This window comes from Scyliorhinus canicula, chromosome 6, assembly GCF_902713615.1.
Source record: "Scyliorhinus canicula chromosome 6, sScyCan1.1, whole genome shotgun sequence".
Taxonomy (NCBI): domain Eukaryota; kingdom Metazoa; phylum Chordata; class Chondrichthyes; order Carcharhiniformes; family Scyliorhinidae; genus Scyliorhinus; species Scyliorhinus canicula.
Window position 1 is genome coordinate 71,302,317 of NC_052151.1, and position 16,942 is coordinate 71,319,258.

At 42.7% G+C, this 16,942-nt stretch overlaps 1 protein-coding gene across 4 annotated transcripts in view; it reads right to left on the minus strand.

Annotated features, from left to right (window-relative positions):
• Positions 1-629: 629 nt before the first annotated feature.
• LOC119967228 (transcription factor AP-2-beta-like) overlaps positions 630-16,942 on the minus strand; it is a 46,699-nt gene continuing 30,386 nt past the window's right edge. For 2 of the 4 annotated variants that reach the window (XM_038799471.1, XM_038799472.1), the window contains exons 4-8: positions 16,753-16,809; positions 14,121-14,337; positions 10,343-10,461; positions 6,846-6,987; positions 630-3,076 (exon numbers count right to left, since the gene is read on the minus strand). In XM_038799471.1, the coding sequence (XP_038655399.1) occupies positions 2,779-3,076; positions 6,846-6,987; positions 10,343-10,461; positions 14,121-14,337; positions 16,753-16,809 (833 nt within the window). In that variant the 3' untranslated portion in view covers positions 630-2,778. The remainder of the gene's footprint in view (positions 3,077-6,845; positions 6,988-10,342; positions 10,462-14,120; positions 14,338-16,752; positions 16,810-16,942) is intronic. The other 2 variants (XM_038799473.1, XM_038799475.1) reach the window with 1 other exon arrangement.

The window sequence follows — 16,942 nt, forward strand, 5'->3', positions numbered from 1 at the left end:
AGAGTAGCAGTAACCCTTGCACATCGGTTTGTTTCCCTTGCAGGATCTCTGGGAGCTTGGCCTTACTGTCAGCGATGGTTTGCACTCAGAATTACAATGTATTTTGTTGAAAAAATATTCACAATGATCAGGATCCGTGTGGATTGGCCAAGACTGCAGTGTAACTGCCCAAGTTACAAAACAGTCAAACATTCTTTTCACACCTGAATGCTCCCAGGATTTCAACATTCTTGCTATGTATCTGATACATTGGCCCGTTGTTGGTGTTGGAATGGCTTTGTGTCCCCGCAGAGGAGAGCACACCGCCACACACCTGTGGACTCACCGAGAAGCACCAGCTTGTGGCAACTCTCCCCCTGAATTGCACAGCCTGGGGCGAAAAAGTGGAAATCAGGGGAAACACGCGAAAAGGAAACTCTTTCTCAAAGGAGCTTTGAAATTTGTATAACATCCTGGTGTTTTATCATTAAAAAAAACATTAATTTAGTAGGGTAATATAACTATCCGCGTAAGTAATAAGAAATGTTGTTGGATGACCAACCACTGGAATACAAGACTGTTAAATGGCTGTACATTACAGTAAAACGCATGGTGTGAATATGAGCAAGACGGAACAACGACCATATGGCTAAAATGTGAAAATGAGAGGTGTTTTAATAGTTATAAAGACCATATGGCTGTCCGACAGATTAATGTAGTCTAAATTGTTAAATGTAACAATAATGCATTGCTTCTCAATCGATAATTACTCTAACTGGTTATGCGTTAACGAAGTGTCCAGATGCAGATAGCTGCATTAATCTCATTCTTAGAACCGCAAACTGGGGTTCAAGAAGAGCAATCCGGGTTCGTCGTTTGCATCCAGTGCTTTACTAACTGTTCATGTGCGCCGTCCTCACCGCACCCCATCAGCCCTTGCAATGTCGCCATTTAACTTCTTTCAAAATCTTACGCAGGCGAGTTATGAGTGCAGCGCTGCTCCATTGACCGAAGCACAATAGATGGGAAGTAATTCGAAATGTTTATACATTCATAACTGATTAACCTTTCCAAGCCCGTGAGGACAGAATTCGTTATCCTTTCCAGGAAATACAGAAAACAAACACAGTTAAGAAACAAGAACGTTGTTATTGTTAGAAAAACGCCACTCGTTTAGGCTGAGAGCCCCAGGACTTCCAAGCAACCCAGTTCCTAGAATCTGCATGCTAATCTAAATCCATAGTTTACAGGCCCGTGCCTGCTGACCTGCATGAACCAACGCTGTCTTTTAAACCTTTCCCTCGTCCTTTTTCTCAGTGTACATGCTGCCATTTTAATGGAATAGTGGGTAGGGTGTATAAGTATAATGGACTGACTACTAACGATGAATGTAGACTTGGATATATATAATATATAAACAAAAAGACAGCCCTGACAATTGACTATGGCGCAATTTTGAAAGGAATTGCTTTTCGGACCAGCAAATATTTCAATGACTGCAACTTTTCTTTCTAACTGAATATATCAGGCTTTTCTGATACTGTAATAGTCCATATGCTGTATCCGCCCGACCTCGGGCCATGTTCGCTACTACAATCTCCCCTCTACAGTTCCGGCCATCAGTCCATTAGGTCGGCGCCTTGTGTAATGACAGTGGGTTCACTGGCAAACTGTGTCCAAACTCGTATTAATCAAAGTGCCCATCAGCTGAGGTCAGAAAGTACTTTGGGTGGAGATGCTTCTGACTCGTCCTCTGGGCTGAGGGAGGTTGCACGAGAAGTTCAGCGTCCTTGAAGGGGTAATGGAAAGTTCTTTAAAAAAAACCACCGAAAACAAGAAAGTGCCAATGTCGTGCCGAGCATTTAAGTCGACGCTGCCAAACGCAGAACAATTATTGAAAGGAAGAGCGGTTACATTTAATGATGTGCCGGAATGTACCAAAAATTAAATACAGTGCGTCATGTAGGGGGGGGGGGGGGGGGGGGGGACTGCCCATTTCTATTATGAGACGTTCCCTTCTCATTAATCTCTGTTGGATTTCAGTCTATCTCTTTGAAGTGAGCTCACTGGCTGTACTCATTCTGCTTCTCGCAGTCATTGTTTTGCAATGCTGGTGTTCACCTTGAACTTGATCTGACAACTGCAATGGAGGGTGAATAATTATCTCGTTAGAGCTCCGCTCGCGTTTAGATTCATGTCGAGCGGAAGGTGATGGTCAGCAATGCCACTGACTGCAGGGTGATGTTTGGAGTTAGAATGAGCAGGTACATGTCATTGTTGTCACCAGATGTTAAATTGTATGTGCAAACCATTAGAACATGGATAGTACATCTTTTCTTGGCTCTATGTTAAAGTTAATGTATCCAAATGGGGTGGAGGAGGGGTGGGCGCGGGATAAAGAGAGCTCTTTAAGTTTTCCTATGTTACCTGATAGTCATTTTCTTTTTACTGGAATGTTTCCATCCTCATAACATGCAGAACTGTGCACCGAAATCGGACCTGAAATGAACATGGGACCAAAGGATTTTGATAATAATATTTTAAAAAATCAATTTGCAGTCGCACAAGGGGATCTTGGAATCACCTGCCATTCTGACATAAAATGGAAGTCAAAATGTTTGCAAAATTGGAAAAATACCCAAGAAAAAAGGTCTTGATGCCTTGCATCCAGGTCCATATTGGTTGCAGACAGTTGACCCAGTGTTGCTCCGTTATGTGTGCGTTGTTGTCCTTTCCAAGTCAATAGAAGATTTTTTTTATATAAAGCTACAGAAAATAAAAAGTTTGGAGGACTGTTTCTCATTTCCTGTTCTTTTCCTCCTTGTCTCCAGTCTTGCTGCCTGCCTCACCACCAGATGTGTGTCTATTTGGGTTGTTGTTTAGGAACATCTTGTCCAGTCCCTTTAATGCTTCCGTCAGGTAGTTCTGGACAGCTGTGAGAGCAGCACAAATGGCAGGAGAGCCAAAGCCATGCGTAATGAGGCTAAAGTGAGTCAAACAGCTCTGGATGCCTGGGTCTAGGATGGGGTTGGGCCTGGTGTTCCCCAATGGAGATCTATCCTGTGCCAGCAGATCTGTAAATTCTTTGCAAAGTTGCCTGGGGGTTAAGAAAATAAGACAAGGAATGCTGCCGTCAGATAACACAAATCAGATGTATGCAATGCACATTATTCGGTTGCTATGGAAATGGTTTTAACCTTCCCCCCCCCCCCCCACCCGCACACCGTGATGAACGAAGAGCTGCCTCTACGGCATTTAGTTCCAAAGTATACGAATGTCGACAGTATACAACTACAATTGTCAAACAGTTCAGGATGTTTTTAGTGGGATCTCATATGTTCTCAATTCCCACAATGACCTACGGATGTGAATCTTTCTTTAATTTAGTAAAGAATGGCTGCAAAACTAAATATAGAGTCATGTTATTGTGACACAATTCTGTTGAACGCAACACAAATTCCTAGCGATGAACGAGTTACACGTTTGCTGGGGGTAGTTTTTCAACCAATAAAACGTGAGTGATGGCAGCATAATTTGGTCACTGGAAACAAGTATCTTGCACCTAGAGGTGCGCGAAATCAGAAATCATTACAAACCAATACCCAGGCGAAGACAAGGAAAACAAATCCAAACAGAGCATTTCGCAATCGACACTCGGAGGGCATGAAATCCTCAGGGGAGCTAATATTTAAAGAGTTAAATCGCAGCGACCTGCACAACACTTATGGATTCCAATGAAAATCAAACAGTTCTCGGAGTTTAAGATTTCCTGGCAACTGGTTGCAAATAGAGGCAGTCTTTGCATGTTATAAACAGTGCTCTTGTTTAATTTCTGATAAGCTAAGGATGTATTTTTTTGGAAAGAACGTTTTTGAGTATTGAGTAGCTGGAGAGGCACATTGGGAGAGCTCGCTGCTATTTTACTGCTAGTGGCTCGGGTTGAATGCAGGCAGACTGAGGAATGAATGTTTGTTCTGTTGGTTGTCAGAATTCAATTCCCCGGGGTGTGAGGGGTGGGGCTGGGTGATACGGTAGAGGTTGAATCTCGGCATTGGTTCTACTACTCACCCACGGGGAGAGCCAGGAAACTCTGGGAAACTGCGTGGGCTCTGCGGGACCATTCCCCCAAGTTAGGGTGGGCCAGTGGAGACTCTTTCCACCCCAAGGAAATTCACCACCCCCTCCCTCCATTTGAGCAAATTATTTAAACTCTGCGACTAAGGGACTTGAACTTTAGCTTGACATCTGATATACTTTCTGTGCCAAGGTTAGTGTATAGGTTTGGTCTAATATGAAGAAAATCGTTTAAAAAAAGAGTCTGCAAGAGTTAATATCACCTTTGTATCTAACATCGAACGCAGTGTAATTTCTAGCCCTTGTTTAATTTGGGGTTAAGGCCCGCCATAGGGCCATACCCCTTGGACATGTTCCCAACCTACCTGGTGAGACTGAAAATGTCCACAGGGTGCTCTTATCTCCAAAGATTTAAATTCCACGCAGGATCAGGACTATCTTAGTTGCCTGGGTCGGACATTTGCAGTTCCAAACTGAGAGTACAAACTAGTTCCTGCATGGTTGGAATTTATACTATAGCCACCCGTTTCAGACTGGCTACTGTATAATTGCAACATAATGCTGCTGCACCTGACCTGGAAATAATTAATATTTATACTGAGCGCTGAAATGGAAATGTGTTCCCATTTCCCAGTATTAGCCTCCTTTAACTTGACGCACAAATGATCTCACCAAAACAGCCTTTGAATAAAATATTTGAATGGTAAAGTTTAACAGCGAACAGAAGTAACATTTCAGAACGTTGAGAGGTAGTTAACACGCTGTGAATTATTTATCATCTAACACCTTGTTGCCAACTGGATTAACAATTTCCCAAGTATCGTTTACGGAATGGTAAGACTGCTGCCTCGACTAATAGTTAGACATTTACTTCTGTTCCTAGTTGCTCTGCATGAGGTTTCATGCCAATGTAATTGACGTGCAACGCAGAGTACGATGTTGCATTCCTTTGAAGATCATGTTTTCTTTGTCAATGGCAAGAGAATATTGAACTGGGAATGATTACAGGACAGCAATTTCACTAAGGAAGGTTTATATAACACAAACTGCGAGAAGGAAGTCCAAAATGATTAGTGGCATCATTTCAAGCCTAAATTAACATGCAGCCATGTAATCATTTCCATTTAGTTGAATATAACAATGTATACATTGTGACGTTCCTAAGGATCCACTTAGTTTCCCTACACCAGAATATTGTGAACATCAATGCTATATGTCGATGCTAGGTAGATCTATTCTGAAGAAATGTGATTCATTCACTGGTTTAATGAATGATCAACAGTTGATTTCGGGGGAACAACTCAATTACTGCAATTTAAACAGAAATAACTTATTCAATTAAAAAAACCAGAAACATGTATTTGAATAGTCTTCAGTAACCATGGAATTAGTCATATCGAAAGGACGCATTTGATAGAAACCTTGATATCAAAGCACAGGATGAGAACTTGGAGCCAAAAATATCTGTTATCATTATTATCAATATAATTAATGATGAGAATTGTTGAATAGTTAAGCCGAATCTTTTGTAAATTGTGCCAAATATGAGTCCCTAATAATGAAGCTATCAAAATGTAACATTATACGCTTCCTTCATTTGAACATCCCCAACAGGGACAACAGTGCACCACTTCTATACAAAGCCATTGATGGGCTGGGGGTGCTGGGGGAGAGCGGGGTAACGCAGTTTAGGCTGGATAAAATATATCTGCAGGTAAACCGCAGAGACAATTGGGTGGCGGGCAATCGCGGCCACTTTACAGTCAGGAATCCTGCTACCAACAAAATACACAATGAAGTATATCTAAAAGAAATATAATGTTTGCTTTTCTTTTACGTTCTCCATCTCTATTGCCCCCCCCCCCCCCCCCCCCCCCCCCCCCCCCCCCCCCCCCGGCCCATGTTTTCCGTGTGTGGCAAGGTAACCCACACATAACAGAGACGCATAAGGAAATTGCTGTGGGAACATTCTAAACGCCTGCATTCATCGTCCTTGTAATTTTTTTTTACTATGTAAAGTAGGAAACGTTCACTGTGAAGGATTAATGGCAGGGAAGCCAAGCGCTTCTAGTCTTCAAAGAAAAAGAATCGCCTGCAAGCAATTAAACTTCTGAGATTGTAATATCTTCTGACCCGGCGGAAAGAAACAATTAAATTCAAATCACGTCTAGCGAACATCTGGACAAATTTGCGCAAATGATTTTTCAGGCTTTCCCCCCTCAAATCATTGGTGGGAATTTGGGATATTTTCCTCAATAATGTTACAGACAAGCGCAAAGATATGTTTAAAGACATTATTATCGTCTTTGACGGACCTGATTGGAACTGCTATAACTCATTAATGTTTGGGGAATTTATTTATGTTTTGTTCTGAAACCTAAATCCTTAACTCCAGTATACTGCTTAAAATAAATTGCGGCTTAATTATTTAAATGTATCTATCGGTTTTCAGTCACTTTTTCAAGAAGGAAATTTTTAAATAAAGTTTTGGGGACTTATATTTAGTGAGAGTTTTAAAAACGACATAAAATCAGCGATCAGATTATCTAATGCACTATTTTGTTTCTCGCCTACTCCAACTAAGCGTTAATACATTGTTCAAAAGGATGTAAAATCTGCAGCGTTTGAAGCCTTCAGTCAAACGCATGCTGCTTTATGCAGATGCAAGACATGCCACCTAATTTCAAATGTAGCATTTTGTTGATGTATCGTTGCAGAACACCTACAAGATTAACCACAACCGATTGTTCCTGCAGGCCTCAAAAGCAGGCAAGAATAAGTGAATGACTCACTTTGTGGCCAGAATCATGTTCTTTCGGGAGTGCAATTCGCTGGGATCTGTGTGCTGTCGGTTCAGGTAGTCGGCCGCAGCTTTGGCAGGGAATTCTGTTTCACAGATATACCCAAAATCCCGGGCTAAATGCACGGCTTCACCTGCAAGACAGAACCAAAATTGCTTCAATTTTCTGTGTTTTTATATAGCAGTATATATACTTTCGTGTGCAAGTTTTCACCGATATTCCATATATACCAATATCTTCAGACATATTTATCAAAGGGCTGGAAAGTGAATGAAGTAAAGGAAGAATTGGATCATGAACACTATTTACCATGCATTTACCTGCGCTGTTACAATTTACATTTCGACGAGAATTTGTGCACGTTGTACCGTGCGTTGCCAGCACCAATAGTATTAAATGTCCCTCTCGGGTAGGTTATTGTCTCTTAATGCATCAGCTCCAGCAGAACCTCCTTTGAGAATTCAGGAGAATCTCCAAGCTGAGAACTAGCTGGGTTCCCAATATGTTATATTCTTACATCTAATAAATGTAACATTGAGACGATTTGATTAACAAATATGCATATGCTAATTAAGAAATCCCTGTCTCCTGCCGGCGAACCTGGAAGGAGTAGTGAGGTTAAAAACAAGTTATTTGGGGTTAATATTTTACAATACACGCCAGTCTAATTTATAATATTTCAGTTTTGCATCATTGACTTTGAAGGCTAGATAGATAGATAGATAGATAGATAGATAGATAGATAGATAGATAGATAGATAGATAGATAGATAGATAGATAGATAGATAGATAGATAGATAGATAGATAGATAGATAGATAGATAGATAGATAGATAGATAGATAGATAGATGATAGGATTATATATTAAGAATAGATTGGAATCAAATGGTGAGAGGGTACGGAGGAAATTGGAATGGGTGTAAGAAGTCCTGATTTGGAGCTCCTGGCTCACTTCCAGATTTAGACAGATCTTTAGCTTAAACATAGTTTATAAACGTTAAGCTCAAAATGTACTCACACATCTAGTTAGCAAAACAAAGTGGCTTATAACTACCATGAGAATACGTTGTTAAAATAAGCCTTGTAAAAATCTAAAGGAAACCTATGAATTAATTAGCTTTTTTTGAAAAATGGTGGTTATGTTGTTATCTTTTGGCCTACATATTATGTGTTCATTTATTAAACAGCACATGACTGTTGGTTAGGTTATAGTGTTCTCTGATGGTTTCGTTTATTTATATCATAGTGGTTAAGGTGTTCGATGTTTACCTCAGGTGGGGGTTTAATTATTGGCTGTAGGCAACCTAAAAACAAAATACCCGTTGGACCACATTTATTGCAAAGCAGTTGATTGTTATGAAGGGGTTGACTGTGGAACATTTATCTTTGAAAAGATAAATATTGTAATTAAACGAAGGACCCCCAGGAGTTTCTAACAAGCAGCAACTGAGTGTTACTTGCCAGAATAACAAACTGCAACAGTGAAGTGTGAGCTTTCAGAATGTGATCAGCAATGTCTGATGGCACTCATGCAGAAGCAAAAAGAATAATTACAATCCATCTATCTCTTTGTCTATCTGTCATGGGATATATATGGTGTATATGGATATCGGTCTGTCTTTGCTGCTGTGTCATTCAACGAGCTGTTATTCAGCATTCTCCACATAAAATGTTGGGAAATCACGTCCTGTATTTGCAGAAGAGAATGAGTGACGTAAATTAAAATTTTATATACACCATGTATTGCCAAGTGTGCCGAAATTATACAGTTATTCCCACTAAGGACAATAAACTACCATACAATAAGCAAGACGTTTTACTCTGAAGGAAAACATTTTTAGATACTCCCGAGTACAAACTTTGTGAGTCAATTAGGTGCAGCTAAAAGGCCAAATCCTCATCAAAAAATTTACATTGCCAAAACTGATCAGTAGTCTCGTCCCCTTCCCCCCTCCTCTCTGAGAGGTGCGGTTCCAAATGCAATCGAAACAGTGCAAACCAGCTAGAAAATACCTATTCCCTACATTGTTATTTTAAGTATGCATGTGTGTTTATTAAGAACATTCGACAGGGAGTTCCATGTCACCAACCTTGCCCACCAAATGCTGATGTTTCAGAGTACAGCGAAGACTGGGTAACATTACAAAGCCCAGCTCTGTGTGGGGGGGAGGGGGGGGGGGGGGATTCCACTAGATAATGCCCACCCCTTCAGCAATGAATCTTTTCAAACTAAGTGTTTTGCAGGAGATAGCTTCGGCCCTGCATATGACATTATTATCAGTACTAAGTTATTCAAACAGATACCGATTCTGCTAATGATCAAACATTTATTTTAAATATCATTTACGCTTAATGATGGCGTTGCCATAAAACATATATTCATAAAGTGCAACTTTTCGATTTCTGTTACATATTCTGGAGAACAGAATTGGAAAACAGTTGGTGGAATCAGCTCACTAATCTCAAAAATTCATTATTTTGACCAATGGAGGAACAATAATTGTTTATTTACAAAAGTGGTATTTAGAAAAATGGCAGATAGGTGTGTGTCAGAAGCCGTGGTAAACAGAAAAGAGGTATATATCTACCATGTCAATTTTCCTGTTTTGAACCATTCAACAATATTACATAATATTTCAGTACTACGACTAGAAGAATGCACAATGTCACCACGGATTTTCTGGGTTTTTTTAAAGAAACATACAATCAATTCCAACTAATACAACCCTCCCCTGCTTTAGTAAAATTAGACGGGCTGGAATCATTTATTGAGAAAGGATATGATCTCTCTACATAATCGTGCACACGCTAATGATAGTGGTTCGGCTGAACCTGTTTTGGCCGATATTAATGTGGGTCTGGGGAATCGGTGCTGAGAAACCAGGAGTGAAAAGTGACAGGTTCAAAAGTCCTTCATAGCTGTGCACAGGAACATAAATAGGAACATAAAGAGATAGATTGAAGTGCGTGTGTGTGCACATGCGCACATATGAGTAACTAACTTGTTGAAAATGCTGTTGCATATGGACATTTGAATACAAGTAATCATTCATGGAGGCTAGCCAAAACCCCTTACGGCCACAAGCTTCCTAATATTTCTTATTATTTATGCACAAAGTACGTTATTAGTTAAATTACTTAATTATTGATATAATTTTTCTGGGAAGTTCAAATAAATGGTTTGCTTAAAATGTTTTTTAATCGTGGAAATAGAATAATTTTGATATTCGATCACTGTTTTTTTCAACTATCTTTAGCACATTGGGCATTGTTCAATGTGCAGGCAATATATAGAAGAGAATGCAGTGAAAGTACATTCCTGACATCATGCTGAGTATTGATATACAAACAATCGTCACTTTTCTTGCCCAGAGGATGATAAAAATTAACTCTTGTGGGCGGCATTAATTTGGGGAAAATCCTGCCCCATCAGATGATCAATCCAGCCGGGAGAGTTCCTTAATGAAAGTGTTCCCGTGTCTTTACCTTCTACGAGTGAGGTTAGTAAAGTGACATTTGCAGCTTTACGTCTGCCTGCGGGTAAATTTAATCCGATCTTCTCCAGCTTTTCTCTCAACGACCTTCCACCGTTTTTCGATTTGGCTCTGAAAACAATAAAGGATATACTTTGAAACTCTGCAGTGGAACAAGTAGCCTTCTTTAAACTCTGTGTGTATGTGTCCGTGTGGAAGTTGTGGAAGGAACTGTTCCGAGACTCTAATATTCCGCGCGTCCAGAAGATTCCATACATTCCGGAACAGGAAGACATTTTTAAAAGGCGACTTTGCACACGAGGTTCCAGCGGAAATGTATAATAATACCCATGGGCCAAGTCAATTATTTCTCAAAGATGCAGTTGTACTGCGATTTTCGTCTTAATGGTGAGCTGTTTTGGATGTGTATGAACCCAAACATGGCAGTGTAATTGGAAGTCAAATCCCAAGGGAAACCCAGTCCACTAACGCTAGGGAATAATGACATCATGCCAAGGGATTCTGTCTCCCGCCATTTTGAGGTCACGCGAGGTGCAGCCTAAGTTATGTCATAGCAAGGCCGTACCTCAAAATGCTGAATTGGTCAATCAAAGAATGTGACTACTTTATAAATTTACCTTTTTTATTTTAGAAGAGGATTTTCTCTTATTTCCTCCAATCAAGACTGAATTAGCCAGAAAGGAATCCTCTTTTTTATTTCTGAATGTATTGAATAAGGATGCACAGTGGGCAGTATAACTTTGGTGAATTCATTACCTGCTCCACCGGTCTAACAAAATGGCTGCAGCCTCGGGGCACTGAAGCCTTGGGGTACAACTGGACATCTACTTGTTCTTTTGGATGACCATTGATGGGAAGGTAGGAGCGTCCGCAGGTTCGCCAGTGTACTAACGCTTATTGGGGTAAGATCGCTTCCAAAAGATTTTCTCCCAGCACTTTTGAGTTTCTAATGGGTTACGTTCACTCCCACAAATGTGAAAGTGCATTTTAAAACATACCCAGATTCTTCGTTGCATCGCCAATAGCTGATATTCCTGTTTGCATTCTTCTGAAGGTTAAAATGAGTGCGTTATGGGGGACGGGCTTATTTTCATTCTTTTATATTGTATGAATTAGGAGCAAGAGTCGGTCACTGGTCCCCTCGAGCCTGCTCCGCCATTCAATAAGATTATGGCTGGCCTGATTGTGACCTCAACCCACATTCCTGCCTACCGTTAATAACCTTTCACCCCTAGTTAACAGACAATCTATCTGGCTCTGCCTTAATGGTAGGCACGCTCGCACAGTGGTTAGCACTGTTGCTTCATCGCGCCAGGGTCCCAGGTTCTGCACCTTCTCCCGTGTCTGCGTGGGTTCCCTCCGGGTGCTCTGGTTTCCTCCCACAAGTCCCGAAAGACGTGCCGATAGGTGAATTGGACATTCTGAATTCTCCCTCTGTGTATCCGAGCAGGCGCCGTAATGTGGCGACTAGGGGATTTTCACAGTAACCTAATTGCAGTGTTAATGTAAGCCTGTTCATGATACTAATAAAGATTATTATTATAAAATATATTCAAAGTCACGGCTTCCACTGTGGTTTGAGGAACAGAGTTCCAAAGACCACACCTTCTGTGAGAAAATATATCTCCGGATCTCTGTCTTGGATGGGCGAGCCATTGGGCTGGATTCTCCAAAAATAGGGCTATGTCCCCACGCCAGCATAAAAATGCTGGGGTTTCACTTCCCAATTTCCTGGAAAAACTAAATGGCTATTCACTTACCTGCAGGGGGCTAGCAGGGATCCGGGGAGCTTCACGCAGCTTTGGCTGTGGATACGGGACCCCGCACTTCCGGGGCAAAATTCTCCGACTCCCAGCAGGGTCGGAGAATCACTTGGGGCCGCTGAAAATCCGGCCCCCGCCGTGGCAGAGATTCTCCGCCACCCGGGAGGTGGCGGCAGCGGGAATCTCGCCACTCCGATCGGCGAGGCCCCTGCGGCGATTCTCCGGCCCGTGATGGGCCGAAGTCCCGCAGCTGGGAGGCCTCTCCCACCACCGATATTTGAACCACCTTTGGTGGTGGTGGGATCTGCGGCGCGAGCGGGCCCCCGGGGTCCTGGGGGGGGGGGGGGGGGGCGGGGGGCAATCGGACCCCGGGGGGTGCTCCCACAGTGGCCAGGCCCGCGATCGGGGCCCCCCACTCAGACTCCGGGCCAATGCCCTGGGTGCACTCTTTCTCTACCACGGCCGCCACGGCCTCTGCCATGGCGGAAGCGGAAGAGAAACCCACATCGCGCATGCGCCGGTGGTGACGTCAGTGGCAGCTGGCCGCTGACGTCACCGCCGGCGCATGCGCTAACCGGCAAAAGCCTTTCGGCCAGCCCCGCTGCCGGTGGTGCCGTTTTTTTGTGCCAGTCTTCTGGTGCCAACCGCTCCGGCGTGGGGCTAGCCCCCAAAGGTGCGGAGAATTCCCCACCTTTTGGGAGGCCCGACCCCGGAGTGGTTGGCGCCACTCCCCTATGCCAGGACCCCCCATCATGCCGGGGAGGGGAGAATCCCGCCCCCGGTTCTGAGTCTGCGCCTGGTCACGGCGGTGGCCTCCAGCGACTGTGGCGAGCGCCATGGCGGACTTGGACCGCGGACCAAAATCAACAAACAAGGCCCCCCAATCGGCTGTGCCGCTGCATCGGACCGGCCCGATCGCTGCCACAGCCGCCCAAAAGGCCCCCCCCCCCCCAAGCTTGATCCCCCCAGCCCCACCAGGGCAGCCGCAGACTGAGTCTACAGCCACCGTGCGAGAGTCCCAACTAGCCATACCACATTAGTTCTATGCTGTCGGGAACTTGGCCGGTCGGGATCGTAGTATCGCTGGGAGGGTCTCTGGCAATGGTCCCCCAGTCGCACGACATATTTTGTGGTTGAGCAATTCTCTGGGGGCCGGAGAATCGCCGGAGTGACGCCAGGCCCGATTTGGTCGGGAACCTCAATTCTCCGTCCCCGCGCCAAACACGATTTATGTGTGGGGCTGCGGAGAATCCAGCCCCTTATTTTTAAACAGAGGGCCCTTGTTTTAGATCCTCCCACAAGATCCTCTCCACCCAGGCATGACCCCTCGGGATCTAGTATTTTCCAATCAAATCGCCCCTTATTCTTCTAAATTCAAGCGGATACAGGCCGAACCTGTCCTGTCTGTCCTGATAAGGCAACCCACCCAATTCAGGTATAAGTCTGGCAAACATTCTCCAAACAGCTTCCAACATAATTACATAGTTCCTTAAATAAGGAGATCAACACTGTACACAGTACTTCAGCTGTGGTCTCACACTACCAGGAACACTGATGTTCTGATCAGTGCCCTAATTTTTCATTTATTTAAAAGAATGAAGCATGGGAAGATCACCTGTGTTCAAACATCCTTACCTTTGGATGCTTTGTGACTAGGTCCACACAGTGGGGTATTTCTCAGATTTGCTTCTAAGTTTACGCACTACACATGCAAGTTTGAGACAGGAGGTTAAGGCATAACTGAATTCTTACATGTCCACTGACATCCAGCTTTCTATTTCAATGGTTATTAATGTAATGTTCGGAAATTCTGAGAAAGGACAAACAGTAAGGTGTCGACGAATATGGCGACTGAAGTATTGTGTTGTGTTAAAACATGCGCGATGGACAGAATTGGCGACATGCAGGTCGACAGAGGAGTTCAACGCACATTGTAGCTCACTGTATTTTTCTGTACATTTCTGAAGTATTCATTTTAAAAGGTTGGTTTCTATGTTTGCGACCTACCTTCTCAGCACTCCCCCCAGCAATGATGCGTTCAGACACTCTGGTGGGGATAGGCGCCTCTGGACTTCTCCCACGGTCACTTTGTACTTAGACGTGGAGCTAAGCAAGGATAGACGTCCTGGCACCGAACAGAATACCTCGTTATGGTTAGCTATTCCACCGAACAGATTGTCTTTATTCATCATCAAAGACGTGATATTCTTTTGAGGAAGTGGGACTGAAAGAAAAGGACACAACAAAAGAAGTCAGCGCTGCGTCACTCCAAGTACCGGTGCCATCTGACACCCAATATAAAAGCATTAAAATTTAATCCAGCAAATGCCATTCGGCCCAACGTTTCTATCTCGGTACAATTGTAGCACAGTTTGTATAATTAGCACATAAAAGTGAAGCTAGTCGATCTCATGGGGAATAATTCTTGCTTCAATAATGAACTAAAATTCTGAGAATATGTATATTCATATTTCTGGATTGCTTCCAACCTCTCTTCTCAATAAAGCACTTTGGGGTATTGCCGCTAGCGTGGCCTAACCGACATTGCATTCTTCATAAAGCTTTCTCTTTTACGTTAGACGGGATAAATCATGTATGGTGCAAAATAATAATGTTCATGGGGAATTATAGATTTCTAAAGTGGAAATCAAAACTTGGTGAACCAACAAAAAACGTTCCAGGGAGGAGCGGGATTGATAGATGTCTACTGTACGCCTATACTGATTTCCTCCTGAATATTTGTCAAATTCAAGTAATTTCAACATTGGCCAGAGTCTGCAGCTATTGTAGTGACTGGAATGAAATCGGTTGTTAAAAAAAACCTAATGTTCATTTAGAATGCATTATTAATTATAGTTGACTTAACTGGAGCTATGGCAGATGCCCCCCCCCCCCCCCCACCACCACCACCACCACACACACATGCATTATTTCTATAATTTTAGAATGATCCAATTTCAAATAAAAATAGAAAATTGTATTTTATTAACATTATTGGTAGCAACGAGATAATTGGTGCATGTTATCTTTTGAAATGTACATTTAAGACCTACAGAAATCCATTAATTAGCACAAACTAACAGGCAAAGGCCCTCGCCGCATTATTTCCTTAATCCCTTCAAAATATTTTACTACCAATCAAATAAAAAGGGATGGCCAACAATTCACAAGTGCTGATTAATGGGACTAAGGAAAATCCCGGTCTGAATTTATTATAGTTGACTTAACTGGAGCTATGGCAGATCTCAGAATCACTTCAATTGCATCTTCTTTCGTTTTGCACATTTATCAAATTCCTTTTGCATCTATCATTCAACATTCAAATTCAGGGAAGTGTGCCATTGTGTCCACAGTATGTTTACTTTAACAAACGAAGGAAAATATAGAAACCAGAGCCAGCAGGGTCATGGACTTTCCAAACTGCGTTAAATCACTCAATTGTTGATTGACTTGGAGAAATCCTCCCCACCAGATCCTTTCCAAGGTACACAAATAATTATAAACAGTTTCGGGATTTTTATTTATTTTCTCTCTCTTCCTCTCTTTTATATAGTTGGCACGGCTGGTTAAACTAGATGAAAATCACTTATTGTCACAAGTAGGCTTCAAATGAAGTTACTGTGAAAAGCCCCTAGTCGCCACATTCCAGCGCCTGCTCGGGGAGGCTGTTACAGGAATTGAACTGTGCTGGTTCAAAGCTGGCCTGCTCTGGTCTGCTTTCAAAGCCAGCGATTTAGCCGTGTGTTAAACCAGCCCAGATGGTTCAAATCGCTACAGCCCAACAGTATAGGGAACTGAATTCAAAAACCCAGCTGAAAGCTAAATGTTATGGTGTCAGCGGTGGTGTTACTCATTTACTTCCCTCACTTGGTGGGGGTCAGGAATTCCTTAGGGAGCAATTCTGAAAAGATGCCATCCGCTTTCAGTGTTTAACAGTAAAGATTATCCGGGAACATTTCACAAAATTATTTCGCAACGAGTAAAAGAATAAAGGTTTACTTTGGTGATTGCCGTAACTGACTTCAAGTCCCCTTTTATATCTACCTAGGCTTGCTTTCTACAGATCACCCAACATGTTTATCCTAAGCATTGAAAATATCATTTATTAATTAATGTAAGGCAAAACTTATAATTCGTCGGAGCTACAGTTCCCACGCTCAGGCCACGTATCAATTTCCACTTCAGGTAAAGTTTTTTTGGTAACAAGCTGGCGAGTGCTACCCAGTCCCTTCCAGACAGATCTGTAAGCGTTTTGATGAAACCCAGATGGTCTCGGAAGCCGGTCTGTTTCCAAATAATGTTGAAATCTGGCTTGCGAACCAGCAATGCTGTCACTAACACATTTGTAATGCAGTTAATTGTCCGCCAGTTCAGAAGGAAACCATCGACTTTTGTTTCATCTGTTTGAATTGGAAGCTGCCAATTGTGTTGGAGTGTACATTATCGAATCCCACTAGGGTTCTCACTAGAATTCAGGAAGAAAACTCGAATTCCAGTTTGGCTACCGAGCCAGCAGCTGGGCACGGTGTCACTCGGCAAGTTTAAACCTTTAGGCAGGCTGATGAAATATCTGCGGTGGCAATTTCGCTACGAGTTCACGATTGTGTTGCTCTACACTAAAATATGACCAACAAATTACCCATTTGGCAAATAAAGGCCGGAAAATGCTGGAAACCCTCATAAAGTCCGGCAGCATCTGTAGAGAGAGAAATACAAAGTTTTCAGAGAAATAGAGGGGAGTCAAACTGGGGACTCAAAATGTTTACTCTGTTTCTCTCTCCACAGATGGTACCAGACCTGCTGAGCTTCAGCATTCTAACCACCCCCCC